The 20,521-nt window shown below is 47.4% G+C and overlaps 1 protein-coding gene across 3 annotated transcripts in view; it reads right to left on the reverse strand.

Moving 5' to 3' along the window:
* The window catches only part of ACOT7 (acyl-CoA thioesterase 7), a 69,006-nt gene that overhangs the window by 28,948 nt on the left and 19,537 nt on the right, over nucleotides 1–20,521 (reverse strand). For 2 of the 3 annotated variants that reach the window (XM_081201647.1, XM_081201649.1), the window contains exons 3-7: nucleotides 19,841–19,997; nucleotides 13,932–14,023; nucleotides 13,264–13,378; nucleotides 8,749–8,763; nucleotides 7,640–7,726 (exon numbers count right to left, since the gene is read on the reverse strand). In XM_081201647.1, coding sequence (XP_081057773.1) covers nucleotides 7,640–7,726; nucleotides 8,749–8,763; nucleotides 13,264–13,378; nucleotides 13,932–14,023; nucleotides 19,841–19,997 — 466 coding nt within the window. The remainder of the gene's footprint in view (nucleotides 1–7,639; nucleotides 7,727–8,748; nucleotides 8,764–13,263; nucleotides 13,379–13,931; nucleotides 14,024–19,840; nucleotides 19,998–20,521) is intronic. The other variant, XM_081201648.1, reaches the window with a different exon arrangement.

The raw sequence follows: 20,521 nt of genomic DNA on the forward strand, positions 1-20,521 counted from the left end.
GGGAGGGGGACTCCACATGGGACAGTGTTGATGAAATAAAATTTTAAAAATAAGGCAAGGGGTGCATAGCAAGCTTTGACCTGCAACACGGATCGTACAGGCCACACGTTTTTCAGCTTCTCAAAAAGGTGTCTTAGGATTTTTTCTTCAACAATAGAGCAGAGATTTATTGCCTGTGGACACCAATGAACATCACATAAAACTGTTTCCATCTCACAGTCCCAACAGGTCCAGAGACCTTCACCCATTTTATAAAGAAGTTCATTTAGCAGGATATGTTAAGGTTTTCCACCATGCCCTTCCTTTCTATCAGCATCCACATTTCCCCAACTTTTACAGCCACTTCATTCAAGCTGTCACCTAAAGAGAACAAGAATAATTACACAGACATTTCTCAGTAATTTTGTGTTTGGTGTCAGAAGAGGAGATTTGTCATTTCATAGATGGCAGCCAAATTACAGGTTATCTGTTTGACAGGCAAACTCACTCCAGGTTTGGGGGTGTTTTCTTTTTAAACACAATATGCAAATAGGCATGGGCACACACATAGGACAGTAGCCCTGAGGTTTTTTTGTTTCTGCTTTGAAACAGAGAAGTGAATATCAATAGAGTAGGGAAAGTTGCAGCACACACAACAGCACACCAATATATCACTAAGCAATTCTCTGCTAAAATATACCTAGCAAGGAGGGGGATGGAAAACAACGCATATTGCCCACCTTCCAAGTTAATTCAACTTTTGTTTCTCCATGCCAAATAATACATAGCCATGGTGCTTGAAGTGGGATAAAAGTCCAAAAATTGGCAGAGAGTTACAGCTCAGTAGTAGAGAGCATGCACTGCCTGGATGGGACCACAGGATTTAGTCTGCAGCATCCCCAAGGGGTGCAACATGAGGTTAAACGGGTTAACCAAATGCTACTTTCTTGGGACTGGCTACTCTTCAGGAATAGGAAGCTGGCAAATACTGTGCCAGACCATTAGTTCACCTAGCCTAACACTGCCTATTACAGGCAGCATTCATCAACCTGGTGCCCCCAGCAAGCCATTTTGGGTGACAACTCCCACCAGCCCCAGCCAGCTCAGCTGTCACTGCACAGCTGATGGAAGCAGTAGCCCAAAACATCTGGAGGGTATCAGGATGGTGAAGTCTAGTTCATTCTGATTGGTTCCCCAAAGTCTCCAGCAGGAACCCATCTCTACTACCTCAAAACCTTTAAACTGAAGATGCTGCAAACTGAAGCCCATGACCCCATGAAGGACGACCAGGCTCAACTCAGAGAGAAGAGCCACTCCTTGACCCGGGAGTTGGGCCTGTGCTTGCAAGGAGCTGGGTAAAAATGCATGGGAATGATTTGCTCCTGAGTCGCTTGGAAGGCGATGTCTCCCGAACGCAGCTCTCCTCTTGCCTGCTTGCTGCCCTATTAGTGTTAGCCTGCTGGAGACAGATGAAATCGCATTAACCCCGATTTGCAGAGGAGGCCTTGAAACAAAGCATCCATCTCCCCTGCCCTGCCGCTGCCCCCAACCAAGCGGTGATGGCCAATTAATCAAGCCACCCTGGGGACTGGCTGGCCCTGGATGCATCACGAGGACAGCAAGGCCCTGGCTAGTAACAGCACTCCCCCTGCCCCCAACATGGGGAAAACAATAAGATGAAGACTGCCAGGGCTAGCAGTTAAGCCATTACTCCCTGCTGGGGGAGAGCCTGTGGTGTACTGTGAGAGGCAAAAAAAAGTAGAGGAGCACGTGCAGTGTGGATCAGTGCTGCAATGCACCCAGGGTGGCATTCTGGGGGAGCAACCTGGAACAAGGGAAGCAGCTGTAATGAGTGCATTTTAGGCTGAGTTAAGTGTGGGGGAAAAGGGGCTGTGGAGGAACAGCAAAAGGGAGAGTGGAAAGCAGCACACACCTATCCACATCAAGAGGTCTAGTGCCTTGTGGCCACAAACAAGAAGAAGTGATTCCAAAAGATGTGCAAAAAACCCGCGCCTTCCAGGCCAGGGCCCATCCATCATATATGCCGCACCCCAGCCCAGAAGATTCAGGCCAGATAAAAGAAAGGTCTTCTTCATGCAGCACATAAAAGAGGGAACTCTCTCCAACAGGAGACAGTGATGGCAACCAACTTGGATGGCTTTAAAAGATTAGACAAATCATGAATGTGTCCACGGGGCTATCGATAGCTACTAGCCATGATGCCTATGCTCAACCTCCATGGTCGGTTGCAGAAATGCTTCTGACTACCAGTTGCTGGAAGCCACAAGGGAGAGTGCTCTTGTGCTCAGGTCTGATTTGCCAGTTCCTCATAATAGGCACCTGCTTGGCCACTGTGAGACGAAGATGATGGACTCGGTGGCCCACTGGCCTGATCCAGCAGGCTCTTCTTATGTTCTGACACTGTATAAAAGATCTCCATGAATGTGCCTACCAACGGCTGTTAGCAATACAGTGGTGCCCCGTAAGATGAATGCCTCGCAAGACGGAAAACTCGCTAGATGAAAGAGTTTTCCGTTTTGGAGGTGCTTCGCAAAATGAATTTCCTATGGGCTTGCTTCGCAAGACGACAATGTCTTGCGAGTTCCTGCTGGGTTTTTTTCTCTCCCCCCTTTTTCTAAGCCGCTAAGCCGCTTATCAGCTGATCCGATCAGCAGATAAGCCGCTAAAAGCCGCTAATAGCGCTAATCCGCTAATCCGTCAATGGGCTTGCTCCACAAGACGAAAAAAACGCTAGACGAAGAGAATTACAGAACGGATTTTTTTTGTCTTGCGAGGCACCACTGTAAGGACCAGGCGGGAACTCCATATTCAGCTCAGTTGCTGGAGGGGCACACTTGTCATTCAAGTCTGCTTGTGGGCTTCCTGAAACCATCTGGCCAGCTACTATGGGAGCCAGGGAGCTGGAGAGAGGGAGACAGCTTGTTCTGAACCAGCTTGTTCTGAGAGAAGGCACTGGATCTATAAAATAAACTGGGATCACTGGTGGTGGGTGTACATCCTTTTCCCCAAAATTTTACTTCCTGTATTATATACCCACTTTACAAACCAGCTCTTAAAAGCTACAGACCCACAACCATTCAAACTAAGAACATGAGAAGAGCCCTGCTGGATCAGGCCAAAGGGGGCCCATCTAGTCCAGCATCCTGTTGTTCTCACAGTGGTCAACCACCTACCTGTGGGAAACCAGCAAGTAGAACTCAAGCAGAAGAGGACTCTCTCCTCCTGCAGTTCCCAGCATCTGGTATTCAGAAGCATCACTTGGCCAGAATTTCCTAACCAGGCCTACTAGAGTCTTTTGTGGATAAAAAGTCTCTCTCTGTGTGTTTGTAAACAGGTGGAAAGGGTGGGGAGGACAGAGAGTCTTTTTCTAAAGTTTATTAGGTCACTGGGAGTCAATGCCTTGGGGAAGAGGGAAGGTGCTTTTTAGATGCTTGAATTCATATATGCTCAATACAAAAGACAACCCTGCATCATGATTGCTGGTTCTCTGTGTCAAATGTCTGCACAGCCTCTTTTCGGTTCCCAAGTACAAAATGGGCAGTGAGGTCACCAGGGCTTAGCATCCATCAACCATTCTATTCCTAAACCAGCTCGATGGGAGGTGTTACCAGGATTCTACTCTAAGTCACACATATACTTTTCTTTTTTTTTAGAGGCACGAGACAGGATTTTTAGCAAGTCAGTTCCGACTCCAGCACAATCCTCCCATCAAAAGGCTTCCACTTAATTTGTGAGACTTGATTTTAAAGTTGAGAGCCCCCTCCTTCTCCAAAGTGTATGTTTTAATTACACAGGTCTAGATTACCAAGGAGAGTCTTCATAATGAAGGGTTTCTATAGCAACCACTTCTCGTCTCTGGCACTACTAGAAGCACCACCTCATCTGCATTCAAGCAGGAGATTTAAATTTTGATTAAAAGAAAGCTCCGAACAAATGGCATTACCATCACATCTATCTAGGTTACTCTGCTTCAGCCTTTTGCCAGCCTGGTGCCCTCCGGATGTTGTTGGGCTGCAGCTCCCATCAGCCCCAGCCAGAATGGCAAATGGTCAGGAATGATGGGAGATGTAGTCCAGGACCACCTGTAGGGAGCACCTTGGCTAGCCCTCCTCTAACATGCAGGATCTCGGGCAGCTGGAACACCCCAAGCCAGACACAGCTCAGCCTATCACAGCCTCTTCCTACCTGCACTGCAGCCTCTGAATAACAGAGCACAGACCGTGTGTTGCTTCTGCAGCCCATGGCAGCACCTGCCCATTTCATCATCTTCTGCGGCTTTAATTGTCAGAACATATGAAGAGCCCCATAGCTGGATCCAAGCAAAGACACCCTCTAGCCCTCCATCCTGGTTTCTACAATGAAATGCCTCTGTGGAACTCACTTGCAGCACTCAAGCAAAACAGCCCTCTGACCATAGAGGCTTTATTCAGACAGCATTCATTGGCAAGCTGCTTTTCCACAAGGCTGTGTCCAAAGTGGCTCACAATCTGTCAAACCATTAACTGATGTCAAACATCTTCATCCACAAATTTAACCCTCCCCCACCCAAAAAAGCCAGTGAGAACCACCACAACTGGGGGGGGGGGACTCAAAAAGAAAAAATAAATAAAAACCCACCATGTGTTGTGCGGAGAAGTGCTTTCTTCGGCCAGACCTGAATCTATCCCCAATCTTTCTCATTGGATCACCACACAAATGCCAGTATTATGAAACACACTTGTTCCTCATCATGCGTAATTCTACAACCATATATCATATTATCTCCCCATGTTGCCCCCCAGTCATCTCTCTCTCCCCCCCTCTAAACTAAGAAGTCAAAAAGACTTGGGTCTGATCTTGTGAGGATCACTTCGGCTGCCTCTGTCTGTACCATCTGCAGATCTACAATATATATTTTTTCAGATGAGGAGACTGGACCTGCACACATAAGTGATCCTGCCCTACTGACTTATTTCTATACAGCCCCCTTGGCGGTTGGAGCTGATGGGTGCAGCAGCAGTCCAAAAATATTTGGAGGTCACCAAGGTTGTTGAAGGCAGCTTGACTGAAACCATTCTGATCAGCAGAGGAATCTCAGACACAGCTCTTCTGTGGCACAGGCTGAGGCCTTTCCTCGTGCTGAGGATGGATCCTAGTGCTTTATTATGAACACCAAACCCACCCTAACAGCGACAGCCCCCTCGGTTGCTTGTGAGAATCTATTAAGAGTCAACAGTGGATTTTAAGGCAAGGTTCTCACCTTGGGGCCTTGGTGGGATCTTTCCTAGATCTCGTGACTTTCATTGCCTTTTAAAAATAGAACACAAAGGCAGGGCTACGCTCTGTGCTACGTCTGTTGCCTTCTGCCAGTCAGGCCCTCCTGGCTGCCAATTATGCTGCGATTTCTGCTGATACTCAAAGTTTGATCTTGCACATCTAAAGCTGCTACACTGAAATGACAGGCACTGCAAACAACACCCCAAACACCAAGCAGTGAGCTTGACAAAGCTTCCATTATTACTTTCTTCCCAGCTGCTCCATCTGGATGCCTGGGAAAGGCACAAGTCACACAATGGCCACCTGGAAGCCAAGGAACTTTGCAGCGTGAAGCCTGCAATCCTATACCCACTTGAACTCAATAGGATTTACTCCTGAGCAGATATGCAGAGGAGTGGACTGCTAGCCAGACTGCACCCCAGTGAGAACGACTACTGAAGCCTCAGTTTCAGAGAAGCTGATGGCCGGGGGTGGGGGGGGATGATCTTTTTATCCAGTGCCTGAAACCTGCATTATATTCTCATCTGCCCTCTAAAGTGCTGCAAATCTGGATTACTGGATCTATCTGATAGCTCACAGACCAGCATGGTTTCATTTTTATTTTTATTTTGTCCCAGCCCTGCTAACAGAACAGCATGCAGGCCCGGGGGGGGGGGGGACAGCTCCACAATATTTCACCCTTCTATTCCCCAAACTCTTCCTAGCCTTGAGCAATCCCATGTTTTTCACAGAAAATGGCACAAGGCAGTTTTGAATTTTTTAAAGGAGAAAGTTCCAACTAGGCCTAATTTGGCCAAAAACCAACTTTACCCTAATATGATTAAAATTGTTCCTGCAAATCACCCGCACACATCTGCCAACATTTTATTCAAGAGAAAATCAATTTTGCTAAACAGTCAAGTTGCAGGTGCAGTATTTTAGGAAAGAGGCAGCTGTTGCGAAGCAACAAAAATACCAGCAGTTATGGTTTTACAATCTCTATTAAGAGCAAACCATTTTGCCATCCACCCCTCCATTGATCTCTTTGGAGGTAAAGGAGAAAAAGGCACCATTCCATTCTCTTTCAGCTGCTCTGTCTTTTCCTCCTTTCTACACACAGACACAGACTGCTGATGGGAACTGTAGTTCAATACATCTGGAGGACGCCAGGTTGGGGGAGGTTGGTTGAGGATTTTTCAGCACACGTAGAATAAACTGCGCAGGGCTGATGTAGTCGCCAGTAAGATGCTGACCTGCAGCTAGAAAAGAGAGTCTGTGCCAACTGAGCTTTTTGCATAAACCGACAGATGTTGCATTTTGCTGGGAAATTTGGAGCAATTCAGTCTCTCAACACATTTCCTAGAATGGTTGGGGTTTCTTTTGTTTTGTTTTTGGCTGAACGGTTGGCTTAATGTAATGGATCCATCCAGTCAATGCAACTGAAAGAAGGCCAAAAACCGAAGCCACTAGAACTCTACATTGAGAACAAACACGACATACAATGTTATTAAAGATATCTTCCTTTGGCTCCTTGGGACTGGACACCAACCTGAATCCAGACCGGGGGGGGGGCAGTGGCAGAGCTTCATGCTCCGGCACTGGGGGGGCACGGAGAGCGGGGGGGGCGGAGCTGGTGCGCGTCCCGGGGCGTGGCGCCCAGCGCAGGCAGGAGGGCAGCCACAATGGCACCCCACAGGGATCGTGCTGCCGGGGGCGATGCGCTCCCCCCACACTCCTCTTCCTCCGCCAGTGGAGGGGGGACGACCCTCTCCCATTCAGGATCCCTGAAGTCAGTTGCATGAGCTGGCAACTGAAAAAGGTGATACCTGAAGCACAGCAAGCAAGAAATGCCATTCCATCTGCTCACCCAGAGGCTTTGTAACACAGACTGCCAATTGCAGGCACCAATGTTTACACAACCTGAGATTGTGTGTCTAGACGCTTGAATCTGTATGGTTGTAGCCAGCTTACCATAGAAGACCCTAGCCCTGAATTCTGAGGTTCCTGATTCAAGCCTCCCAAGCCCCTGACTAGTTCCCAAACAGGTGTAGGAGACCTCTGCAGCACTCATGCATTACAAACATACAACTCCTGCCCAGAAAGCCTCCAATGCAAGACCAACAGAACAAAGGGGTGTGTGGAAGAGTAGGCAGAATTTGACAGATAGGCCTGGGTGCAGTTAAGGAAAAGGTTACATGACAGCTGATGCCAAGGAACTGCTTAGAGATTTCTGCTGAAACAGGAAGCAGTATATATAAGTTAATGAATGAAACCAGCATCAACAGGCACCTCCTCAAAGGGTTCACCCAGGACTTTCTAGCAAATGACGGGACGTCTGGCAGAGCCACAGTGTGGCACCAAAAGAGCACATCAAAGCCACGATGGACACAGACTGGGAACTTACCTCCGTGGACAAATCCATGCATGGTGCAGTCAGATGGTCCCACCAGGTGGATCAAGCTGGACTGGCTGTAGCCAACAGTATATGGCTCTGTAAGGGGAGGGAAGAGCACAGACCATGAGAAGACCAAATTAATTCAGCCCTACAGAAAGGATGTTTTAGAGTTCACAGAAGCGTAAGGACAGAGGAAGAGATCTGCTGGATCAGACTAAGGGTGCATTCAGACTTGGAGAATGTTGTGTTAGCAGTTTTTGCAACTGTGTCAGGATCCTCAGTAAGAATAATAATGGCAGAGGAGCTTCCCTGAAAAACAGCTTGCGCCTCTTCCCCTGCAATTCAGTTCCAAGGAAATGCTGGGGGGAAAGGTCGCAGCGTGATGCCCTGTGTACACCACGTATCAATGGAAGACGCCTTGAAGTAGCAGTGTTTGACCCCTGCCTTAAAGGGGTCAAAACAGACTATGAAAACCCACCTGAAAAGGCAGCAGTTTTGAAATCTGTGTATTTACCAACATGGCTGACATGTGAAATCAAATGTACAGCCACTATTTCCACCAGTGACACCTTATGTATTTTAAAAAATCACCTACTCATCCAGCTATATAGCTTTTAAGCAAAGGAAGAAGCATTTCTCATACAGAATGTTTAGCACCATTGCCCCTCCTCAACTAGCAGAGGAAAGTGACTCTCTTCAGCTGAGCTCTGGCTGTCAGATCCTTTTCCCTCTTGCAGCAACCACCTAAGGAAAAAAAATCTTATCCACCTTGGCTAGCACAGTACCTGCCCAGCCCTCCAGTGCTAAAAAAATTAAGAAATCAAGCAAACCTTAACTTTTTAAAATTATATGCCTCCTCTAAACCAAATCCATTCAAGCCAACATGCCTCGGAGAGGTCTGTGTGGCAAGAAGATTTTTATATATATATAATTTTAATATAATTTTATATAATTTGCTTTAAGCAATTGTAATGAACTTTAAAACAATAAGGTGATCTGCCCCCATAGTGCCAAGCCGAGAGTTATTTCCTTTGACAAATCTTACAGCAAAGAATAATAGAGCCAACACTTGGAAGCTTCCCTATCTTAACGGTGTTAATTAGTCTGAACAATCTTACCTTTTCTTTGTCTATCTGTGAGCAAGGAGAGCAAGAGAGACAGAAAGGTAAACTGTGAGCATTTACTGCAGGATTACAAGGCGCAATGGGATATGAAGGTCATGTAGCCTCACCCCGAACCTTCAGGCAATACAGTATCTCACACCAATCAACCATGCCAAGACTTTCACTCTCCCAAAGATTAACCTGATCACCCAGATTAAGTAGCATGCCAGGAGCTGAAGGGAAGAGCAAACACAGCAACCCCCATCCAACCACAAGACAGACTTCAGAGAAGGACCTGCTCAGTAAAACACAACCCAAGAGCTGAGAAAACAATCTAATATTAAGTGTTTGAACCTAAAGGGAATCTGGGTTATATGGATTTCATATGGGAATTAAAAAGTCACATTGACTTCACTCTGTTTTGGACATTGTGTAGCCAATGGCATTTGAATACAAAATGCTTGATGAGTGAATCACTGCATATGGGGGTATGTTGCTGCTTGCTAGCCCTTCCTTGCCCACCAGGCAAATAAATTGAGAGAAAGAGGCAGTGTCTGTGGCAGCAGTTCACCAAAAGGCTACTGTGATAAGACTTCAGATGCTGCCTTGCATGGAGTCTCTTCCAGGAGGGTGGGATTCCGACACCACTGAAAATGATCCCAGAGTGCCCACAAACACACACATACACACACACAAAATAGCACATGGGAGTTTTAATCCATTATTTATTCATTTATTTATTGAATTGGTGAGTTGCTTTTTCTTGCCCAAGGCAACTCAAAGAGACTTACAAACAAACAACAACCCACACAAACACATTAAAACCAATTTTTAAAATCCATTAAAAAAATCCCACCCACTCTAGAAGGCCTCAGACAGCTACAGGTCAAAGGCCAAATATAGAGGAAGGTTTTTGCCTGGTGTGTAAAGATATATAATGATGACACCAGGCAAGTCTCCCCAGAAACAGCATTCCACAATTGGGGAGCCACCACTGAAAAGGCCTGCTCTCATGTTGCCACCCTCTGAACCTCACATGGAGGGGGGGCACATGAAGGAAAGGCTTTGGGTGACAATTGGATGGGCCAGGTTGGTTCCTATGGCAGAGGCAGTCCCTGAGGTACTGGAATCTGGAGCTGCATAAGGCTTTATAAGACAATACCAGCACTCTGAATTATTACACAGACACAGCAATAATCATTTCAAGCCTCTGCCATTCCACACCTCTCTTGCACCAGCTCTGCACAGTTTCCCTGTGCTCCCCACCCTCTCACCATGTTGGTTCTATCAATGTCCAGCCATCCTGAAAGCTACCTTCTATTAAAGTCTGTTCAGCCCTTGCACACAAGTGCAGCAGCCACCAGCCCTGAAGATACAAACAGAAGCATCGTAATACGGTGCCTCCAATACCCATCGCTCTGAGCTGGTCCAGGTGGATTTCACAGTCAAGGGCAGCAAAAGCCCCTGAGAGATTGAGCAGAAGTAACACAGTTGCATTCCCCCTGTCCTTCTCACAATAAATCAGGGTGACCAAGGGCGATTCAGTTACAAAGCCTGGTCTAAACACAGATAGTAGTGGATCTGGGATTGGGGAGCTGCCTGAACCCTTATATCCAAGTTCTGAGATCATCTGCAGGAGCATTGTTGGTCATTCCCCGAGTTGGTGAGGCTCACTCGATAACAAGTAATACAGTCATCGGCACAGTATTGTGGAATGCTCTGCCAATAGAGATTCAGCAGGTACCTTCTGTTTAAACTTGAATGAGTTTTAGATTTTTCTCTGTCTTGTTTTGTGCTGGTTTTAATGCATATGTTACTTACCATATTTTTCGTCCCATAGGACGCTCCGTTCCATAACACCTAGTTTTTGGGGGGGGAAATAAAGGAAAACAATTTTTCCTTTATTTCCACCCCAAAACCAGGGCGGGGAACAGCGGGATGGTGGCGCTGCGCCTCCCCGCTGTCCCCCGAGCTTGTGGGGCTGGCCAATGTCTGCCCGAAGCGCAGGGCGCTCTGTGCAGCAGGCTGCTATCCGCAGCCTAGGGAGCCCTGCGGGAACTCCCGCGGGCTCCCCAGGCTTGCTGATAGCTTCCTGAAGCCTGGAGAGCAAGAGGGGTCGGTGCGCACCAACCCCTTTCGCTCTCCAAGCTTCAGCGAAAACCTGTATTCGCCCCATAGGACACACACAGATTTCCCCTTCATTTTTGGAGGGGGAAAAGTGCGTCCTATAGGGTGAAAAATACGGTATTTATTGTTCAGCCAATTTGAGTTACTGTTGTTTTTTTTTAAAAAAAGTGACTAATAAGTTTAATGAATAATAACAACCCAGGAACTCTGTCATCCATGGATGGAGAAAGGACTTGAGCTGGACCCTAAAGTGCAGCAGGTTGAAAGCCTTGCTCTGCGAATCAGGCCAAGTTCCTGGTGTTTATAGCCAGAGGTGGCAGTGTGCCACCCGGCTGCAGGGGCAGAACCTGCATTCCTCTCTGCTGTGTCTACATGAGGCTCTCTCCGAGCACAAGTCCTTAGATACTTCACTTGGCAGGGAGTTCCCAACACACCTTTAGTCTGGAGCACATCAAGCTTTAAATGTCCTTAACACAGACAACGACCTTTAAGTAGAACATACAGTCTATTCACTGTGGAAACAGACAGCTGTGCCCCATCCTAAAGCTTCCAAACAAAGGAAGCCCGCTGCCATTCTGTAGAAATTTTCGTCTTAAAAGCCTCCTGGACATGACAAAAGAGATCCGAGCTCGCTCTCTCTCTCTCTCTCTCTCTCTCTCTCTCTCTCTCTCTCTCTCCCCCCCCCCCAGCCCTTTGTGATGGGTTGCTAGGCAACTGCAGCACAAATCCCCTGTGCTCTTCCTGCTCTAAAAGACACCTAAAATTAAGCTAGTGGGGAAGGGGGGGGCTCTGTTCACAGAGACAAAAATAGACCTGCAGGTCACCTCTTCGGAGCTCCTACCTCTGCAAGTTCACTCGATCACATGTTCTGGCAGCAGCCTCAGCTTTAGAGAAGGCATGACTGCTGCCGCTCACGGCTCTGGGAAGAAATCCACTGAACAGTTTCCTCGAGTCGATGGGGAGAGGGGGAATGACACGTTCCTGGGCTGCATGCACACCGCTGCATGGTCATCTATAAATACCCGAGTGCAGACAGTCTGAGCACTAAAATAGCTGGCTTTGAACCCAACTGTTTTCCTGGTGGAAGGAAGACGAAAGCATCCCTGGAGGACTGCTATTGCTCCAGGCACATTGCGCCGGTTGGGGCTCTTCACTCCCCAAAAGGCAGGATTTGGGCTTTCATTGGAGCAGGAGGAAGGAAGGAAGTCTGTCTTTATGCATAGAAGTGGGGTAGGTAAAGAGGAGCACGTGCCTCTGGGGAAAGTCCCAAGGCATGGCATGGAAGTTCTAGACCGCCAACCTCCAGGATCTCAGCCTGGATCCCTGTGAGCTTCTGTGAGCCAAACTGAGAGACTGAGCCTTTTCAAGACATCAGGAGGAGATGCCAGTCCCCATCCAGGTTCACACACAAGCTGGCACCGTCATCAGACAGGCTCTGCAGCAGGAAATGCAAAATGGATCCAGCTTTTATGGTGACTAGCTAAGAAGTTGTCAAATCACAGTCAACTGACTCTCAGGAAGCACCCACTGAACTACAATCCCAGATATCCCACCTCTGTAGCAAAGATGCCACCCATATTACAGGTGTGGGCAGGGGCAAAGGAAGGCTAACCAGCACCTGGTGCGGGGTGTCGGGGGGGGGCAAACCGTCCCACAGCCCATGTGCGGCGCCATGTACTGTGCATGTGTGACACTGTATGTACAGCACACACACATGCGGCGTACGTAGCGGCACTGCGCATGCGCCACAGGGCAGTTTGCCGACGGAGCTGCTCGAGCGCTGTACAGACGACGGCGGGATCCTCTGCTTGTGGCTGCAGCGGAGGGATCCGTAGGAGCTGCTCAAGCGCCGTACAGGCACCGATGGGATCCCTCCTCCACCACTGCAACCGCAAAAGGAGGATCCTCCGCACGCGGCTGCGGTGGCATGATGGCAGCGGCTCATGCCACCGTGCCCAGGGGCGAGCCCCCCGTGGAGTGCCTTCTTGTCACCCCCTTAGAGATAGCACCTGGGTGGATTGCCCCCTGCCCCCCATCCTCCGCCACTGGGTGTGGGCAACCTTCAGGCTGAACCTAGGAGCCGGCCAGAGGGATACGGGAGAGAAAAGGCCTAAAATGTTCCTGTTTGGAGCAAGGACCAGAGAGCAGGTGTGACATGTAGTTGATAAGGATACGTCAATTAATGGTGCATCCTGGGCATGATTCATGGGAAGGTATAACATTTTAGAAATCAGTAGTTCGGGGAGGGGTTGCAGTTGTTCACTCACAAAAATACCTGCCCCAAAGTTAGTACTTCTGGCTTTGGCAGCAAACTAATCAACAGTTCCATGTAAAGATGCAAGGATTCTGCTAAGCCTCACCATGTCCTTTGGAGCAGGCATTAACTCAGATTGCCCGTCTTACCTGGATTGATCACTGGCACGATGACATCCCCGTTCCTCTCCTTCGTTTCCAAACGTTCCAGCTTCTGCTCTTCGTAGCGCCTTCTCCCTTCCTCCTCCTGCGCCTTCTCTGCAAACTGATAAGAAACAGAAGGGCCACCTGGTCATCCCAAGTCAGAGGGGAAGGGACAAGGACTGCTGCCCGACTGGCCACACCACCACCATTGCTTCATGTTGCTATGAAGTGCCACTGGAGGCAAGAAAATGTCCCCTTGGGCCACCAATGGAGAAAGGATGTTGATGGAGAGTTTTTCTATACAGCTCTTTAAGAGGACACACACTGCCCCTTTGAAGGCATGGCAAGAGAGGACTCCCCTCTAATGGGGGTGGACAGGAGCAACGTAGACCAAGTGTTAAATCTGGTATGTCACAATATGTTGGAGCAAAGGAGGGAGTTAGAAAAAGTTTGTTCAAAGGAAGTCTGGCGGGGAGAAGAGGACATCTTTCTGGGAGAGACTCAGCTACAGTGTGAATCAAGACAACCAAACCAGATTATACAGTACAATACAGTACATGATTAAGCAAGTGGATGTAAACATGGAAATGGGCATTGTTTATTTTGTTTGCAGAATCTGGACTAAGGCCTGACTCATATAGAGCTCCACCATCACCCTTGGAACATCCCCTTACCTGAATAGGAGGGACTTCCAATACTTTGTTCACGTTGTTAAGAGAGAGGGGCACGTACCACAGAGTTGCCTTGTTGGTCACCCGCTTGGCACCTTTTTAGGGAGGGAAAAATATCTGTAAATGAACAGACCACAGAAAACTGCAAAATATGGAATAACAACTGAGTCATCAAAGCATCTGGCCTGAAGAAATGAGAAAGCAAAACAAAGCAAGTGATATCAGCCAGTGGAACTACTGGCAAGGGGACCTTTTCTGCCATGGCGCTCAAACTCTGGCAACTATCTTTGTCTGATCAGTGCCATTGTTAATTAACTTGCAATGTGAGTATGATTGCATTGCATCAGCTATTGCTGTTGTGAGTTATCACTGTACATATCTTACATACGTTCATAATTGAGTTCTTCCAACAATTATTTTCTGCATCTCAGTGTTATTTGACAGCACTACCTACATTCCCAACCCCATGCCCCACTTATGTCATAACACATGTTAGCCTCTATGGTGCTACACCTATAAAGCTCTTTGCAGTTGGTCCACTGGCTCAGGAGGAGGCAGGGATGGCCACCAGGGATGGGTGGTTTTAGAAGCGGATTGGACAAACTAATGGAGGAGGAGGAGGAGGGGGGAGGGGAAGGGGAAGGGGAGGCCACTAGCCATTATGGCTATGCTCTGCCTCCACTAACAGAGGCATGCTTCCAGAATTCCAGTTACTGAAAACTGCAGGAGGGAGAGTGCTGTTGTGCTCAGGTTTCTGGTTGGGGCATCTGGTTGGCCACTGTGAGAAGAGGATGCTGGGCCAGTTGGGCCACTGGCCTAATCCAGCAGGCTGGTCTTATGTTCCAAAAGGAGGGGAACTGATATTCCAGGCTCCTCCCTGAATGTTCAGCTTTAATTTTTGAATAAGTCCCTTTTACATTTGCAGCAATAAGGAAAAGTGTGCCAGTAGTACGCTTCCAAAAAAAAGTGACCATTACATTACCTAAGTTTGACCCTATAGAACTATATGTTATGGCTGTTCAGTTCCTGCCACACACACACACACACACACACCCTGATTTCTGACTATGGGCCTAAATTTTCAGGGGGGAAAGTCTGCGCGGATTTGGATATGGTACAAACAAGTACATTGCTTTCAAAACTGGCCCGACTGCTTGAAAAAAAACATCACGCCTCTTTTCATCCAAAGATCAGAGGGACAATGCTCCCAGTACTCTGGAGAAGGCGTTTCACTGCAGCATATCCCTCTCCCTGTTACAAAAGGAAAACAGAATTTGTGCGGAAAGTAGGGCTAATTTGCAATACTTCGGCTCTGTGCACAGCTTTTCACTGTGATGTGACAACCTTCTCTTGGGAATAAGATTTACTGCTTAAGCCCAACAACAACAAAACAACCTGACAGGCTGGATTCCACAGCAGCAACCCTATGCCCCCCCCAAGGCTCCCACACTCCTCCCCAAACAACACAGAATGGCTTCTGCACATTTTCCTGGGTAAAACTCTGATCAAAAGAGCGCCAATTCCCAAGGCTGCTGCTTTCAGAAGCTTCTGTGGCTGCAGTCCGCCTGTACCGGAGCTGTTCCCTCCTAATTGCATCTAACAGAAATTAGCATCCAGACACTGGGGATAAGTCAAATGAGCAGCACTGGCAGCTTAGCTTGGTTGAGCTGGATGGGCCGTGCCTGCTGAGAGCCGGCAAGCCCAGAGGGGGACCGGGGCACTTCAGACACCGCCGGCTGTTGCTAACTGGCAACTTGAAATGGGGAAACAAAGGACAAGCAAAAGAATCCTTGGCACGACCTCCCTAACCCTTCAAAATATAGGGGCAGGGAACATATCACCCTCCAGCTTTTGCAGGATTCCATAATCCCTGAGCACTGACCATGCTGGCTGATGTCCACCAATATCTGGAGAGCTGCTCATTTTCCACCCCTTGGCTGAGTCCCAGTTTGACAATCTTTCCTATATAAAACAAGAACACTGACCAGAGGTTTTAGCAGCCTGACACAGGGTCACATAAGCACACGTTTGGAATTCAAGTGCCACTTGGACCTGCCTATCCATTTTCAAGGTGCAATGCACCACAATGAGGCATCTCCTGCAAACATTGCAGCCCCATTCGCACCGTACATTCAAAGCACTTTGATGCCACTTGAAACAGTCATGGCTTTCCCCAAGAATGCTGGGAGTTGCTGTTTCTTAAGCTAAACTAAGCTGATCCTGGGGAAGATGTTGGTGCAAGCAGCCTCCCAACCCTGTCCCTGCTCTGGGCAGTATCAAAGTCAGCACACTCCCAGGCCTGACGGCTCCCTTGTTCCTCTGGATAGCGGTTTTTTCCACAAACCTCACTGCAAAAAAATCTCCTTGTGCAGTGGAACCGGTGAAAGGGTTGGTTTAAATCTTAATTGCAATTTGGAGGAGATGAAAGGCAGCCCAAGCGTTTCATTCCAGGAGTCCAATTTTATTAAAGGCCTCTCCCATCAAAGCTGTCCAATTGGCCACAGTCATGCAGGGCCTCTGAACTGTGATCGACTGTGGGAAGAGAAGGTTCTCCCTAGTTCTCCTCCATCCAGCGATATATGCAGATTAATATTTAGAAGCAGCCTCAAGGATTTGGGGAGGTTATAAAAAGGAAGTCACAGGCAGGGACTCACTTGGTGCCACTCCTCGCAGTGGCCCACAGTTAATCAGTGGTGTCTATCACCGAGTGGGATGAACTTTTGGCTCCCGGTTTGATCTGCATATTCTCTTTCAAGGCATGGTAACCATGGAAACACATTTTCATCTTCCCACACGTCGGCCAAGAGCATGGGGATAGACATCTGGTTTCTCTGCACCTGCTTTGTTTTTACAAAACCCAGCGTTTGCACCGACAAAGTCTCAACATCCCAGTTGGTCAAAACCATATTCTCTTGGCAGGAAGATATTCCAAGAGAAGCTTGAGGCAGGGCCAAATATTGGGAGGAGGGGAAGAGAGAAGATGGGAAGAGGGTTGCCAAGAGAGCTAAATTTTGTAATGCCACACATGGGGAATCTCTTGCCAGACTGGGTATCTGGGGAAGGAGATGAAATGCTGAGGGCCATTTTGGGCATTCCTGTCTCCTAAGTCGGCCCCCAACTCTTGAATCCTGGCACACATTTCTTCAAACATTTGTGCTGCTATGTCGAGTTGAGTCTTACTGTAAGTAGCCAAAGGTCATGCCATGATGATATAAACATAAAACACCTATGTGTGAATCACGGGGGGAATCCTTGGTTCAATAAAGCAGGAATAAGCCCTGAGAAGGGTTTAAAATATGCATTTAGTTTAAAACCTCCCTTAACATTTAGGAACTTTTTTTTCACATTTTAAAAACTTTTCTTGTTTTTTGCGCTTGTAGTGAAGGGTGGGCGAAAAATCGAATAAATAAATAGACCAAAAGGCCAAGAAAGCCAGAAATTTGCAGATTTGCTGCAGACAGTTTCCATCTCGTGAGCAATGAAGTATGCGTTCGACTGCACATCCGCCAGTAATGTCACTTCGGCCAGGCCTGGAGGGAAGGAAAGTTTTGGAATGCAGCAGCTGGGAAGCAGCCACTTCCAAAGAAGTTGGATTTGTGAGCCAAGGAGTGAGGCATCAAGCAAGAGGCAGGGTGAGCATTAGATCACTTCTTTTTCTCTCCAAAGGGTCAAGGTAGTACACATGGTTCTTACCTCCTCATTTAATCACCGCAACAACCCCGGAGGGAGTTTAGGCTGAGAGCCAGTGATTTGCCCAAGAGCACCTACCAAGTTTCATGGCTGAGTGAGGGGATTTGAACCCTGGTCTCCCAGGTCCTAGCCCAACATTTTTATTCACTTTGCATGAGATCAGCTTCGAGATATTATGGGGGGGGGGCTAGAAATTTTGGCAAGATGAGAAAAGGGTCTACTCCAAATACAAATTAGTAGGATACAACCACAGTATACTGTAATATAGTCTATACCAGTGTTTCCCAACCAGGGGCTCCAGGATATTCCAAGGGGGCAACAGGGGGAAATTGCATAACTGAGGGACCACAACACAAGGCTTGGGGACCACAGAGGGAAGTGAGAAGTGAAAGGAGGAAAGCTTTTGTTTTTTAAAAAATCCTGATTGACTGGCTATCTGCTTGGCCAATCATAAGTGGGTAAGTGGGTGGCTTACCAGGGCCTCAGCTCTGCAAGGCGGCATGAAATCCACCCCAGTGCCTAGCCAAGCGGGGTTGTCTGGTGCTGCTGACTTGCATCTAGTAAATAAGTGTCAACTCAGAAGAAAGCCACACTGAGCTCAGTAGGCTTTACTCCCAGGTAAAGTATGGGGAGCTAGAATGTTTTATCTAGGCAGCCAGGGCTCCTATGGATGAAAAGATAGTTTTGCAGCAGGTCAGGGAGGACCACTTGCTTTTTAAAATTCTCCCATATATACAGAACTCCCTGTACGCCTTTTGGACTGTATCTGTAAGTTTTCCCCGTCTGCGTCAAATAACTGGGGTCAAATAAGTGTTGTTTAATTTTTATAATACATGGAAGATGGATCTTCCTCGGGAGGTTCTGGACTCTCCTTCCTTGAAGGTTTCTAAGCAGAGGTTGGATGGCCATCTATCACAGATGCTTTAGCTAAGTTTTCTACATTGCAGAGGGTTGCACTAGAAAGATGGTGAGCTCCTGTTGCTCTGTCCCAGCTCCTGCCAACCTAGCAGTTCGAAAGCATGCCAATGCAAGTAGATAAATAGGTACCGCTGCAGCAGGAAGGTAAATGGTGTTTCCATGCATTCTGGTTTCCATCACAGTGTTCCATTGTGCCAGAAGTGGTTTAGTCAACTGGCCACATGACCTGGAAAGCTGAGATGAGCGCCGCAACCCCATAGTTGCTTTTGACTAGACTTAACTGTCCAGGGGTCCTTTACCTTTAACTAGAAAGATGACCCCTAGGGTCCCTTCCAACTCCATGGTTTTTCCAGCTCTATGTTTTTCTGCTTCAACAATATTTCATTCCTTATCATTTTATGTAATTGTATTTTGTATAAATTATAAAATTTATAAATAAAACATGTTCTAATTACAAACAAAACATTAAAATAGCTACCTTTCTACCAGTAGGATGGGAGCGGGGCATGGGCAGAATTTTTGTTAGGGGTAGGCTTTAGATAGGGGAGGGAAACCTCAGATTTGTATTGATTTTTACTTGTGGGGGGTAGCTGCCCCCCTGCCCTCCCTTGGCTAAGCCCATGGGGGTGCCACAGGAAGGAAAAAGGTTGGGAAACACTAGTCTATTCAAACAAATTGAAGTTCTTCATCTCGTATACAACTTAATGTATCAAAGTCAGTGCATTCTGTCTCTTGTATCCTGGTGGATTGCTTTATTCTGTGTTGTTATTCAATCATCATAATTGCTTCGCAAATCATAATAAAAAGCTTCAGCCCTGGATAAATCAAAATATTGTGAATCCATTGAGACCAACCTCCTCCTACTGCAAAACAAAATGCACCCATCAATTCCTAAAATAACATGGGCGTCATTTGTCTTCCTTACTTCTCGGGTAATTAGTTAATTTAACCACCGCAATGAATCCCCGTACTTTATCATGCTACTTTTTAACGGATGGGATAGGAGGTTATCTCCACTTTTTCACATCGAAAATTCCTGCTGCGACTAACAGGTAAGAAATGAATTCTTTATGTTCAAATCCAGTTTTGAGGGTGAAGTATAACTGCCAGCTGTGCATGGTTAAACAGGCACTTTGAGAGAAATTTCTTTCATTAAAAAGAATGATAGACACAGCAGTTGCCCTTTCCCCTCAAGAAAAATCTTGGAAAATGAAAGATTTAAGAAAGTGAAGAAGTTACGCGCCATCACGTGGTTTAACCCTTGTTCAGCAGGTGACCACAAAAGGTGCTGGGGTTCTGCTTACCTGTGAGAATGTTTTCCGACTCCACATGCACCTGGACTTCTACAGAGTGCTTGGATGTGTAGGTGATCTCAGCACTGACGTGAGCCACTTCTCCGATGCACATGGGGGAAAGGAAGTCTGTGCGCTCCACGCGGGCCAGGGCGGCCACGCATCGCTCCTGAGAGGGGCAGGCGAAGCCACTGTTAGTGAGTGAGCAAAACATCACAGGCAGGTGGGGTAAAAGGAAAACAACACACACCACTGGGAGCAAAGGAGGAAAAGAGCCTGAAACGGAAGATGGGTGGAAAAAACATGAGGCTGCTCCTGAAGTCTACAGACCCGCTACTCAGTTCTACCTACTTTGCAAGGGGCGAGGGAGTCAGAGGTCTGGGTTCATTAGCATCACAGAATGCTTTCAACTGTGTACTTATGCAATAAGCTCTTTGGTAGACTGGCATCCCATCTCCAACTTTAGTGGAGTCCCCCACTCTTTATTCCCCTCTAATTATCTATCACTGCCACCTACTGGCCAGTCATAGATTACATTTGGGGTTTGTTTGTTTGTTTTTTTCTAAAAAGGAAGAAATTGATAAAATAGGGTGACTATCCACGAATTCTGGTCGCCCAAGAAGTTTTAAAGGACAGATTTGGAAACAGAGGAAAGGCACCCACCACCCTCGGGCTTTTCTCCAGTCATGGTGG

The sequence above is a fragment of the Podarcis bocagei genome (genome assembly GCF_964188305.1).
Source record: "Podarcis bocagei genome assembly, chromosome: 7".
Taxonomy (NCBI): domain Eukaryota; kingdom Metazoa; phylum Chordata; class Lepidosauria; order Squamata; family Lacertidae; genus Podarcis; species Podarcis bocagei.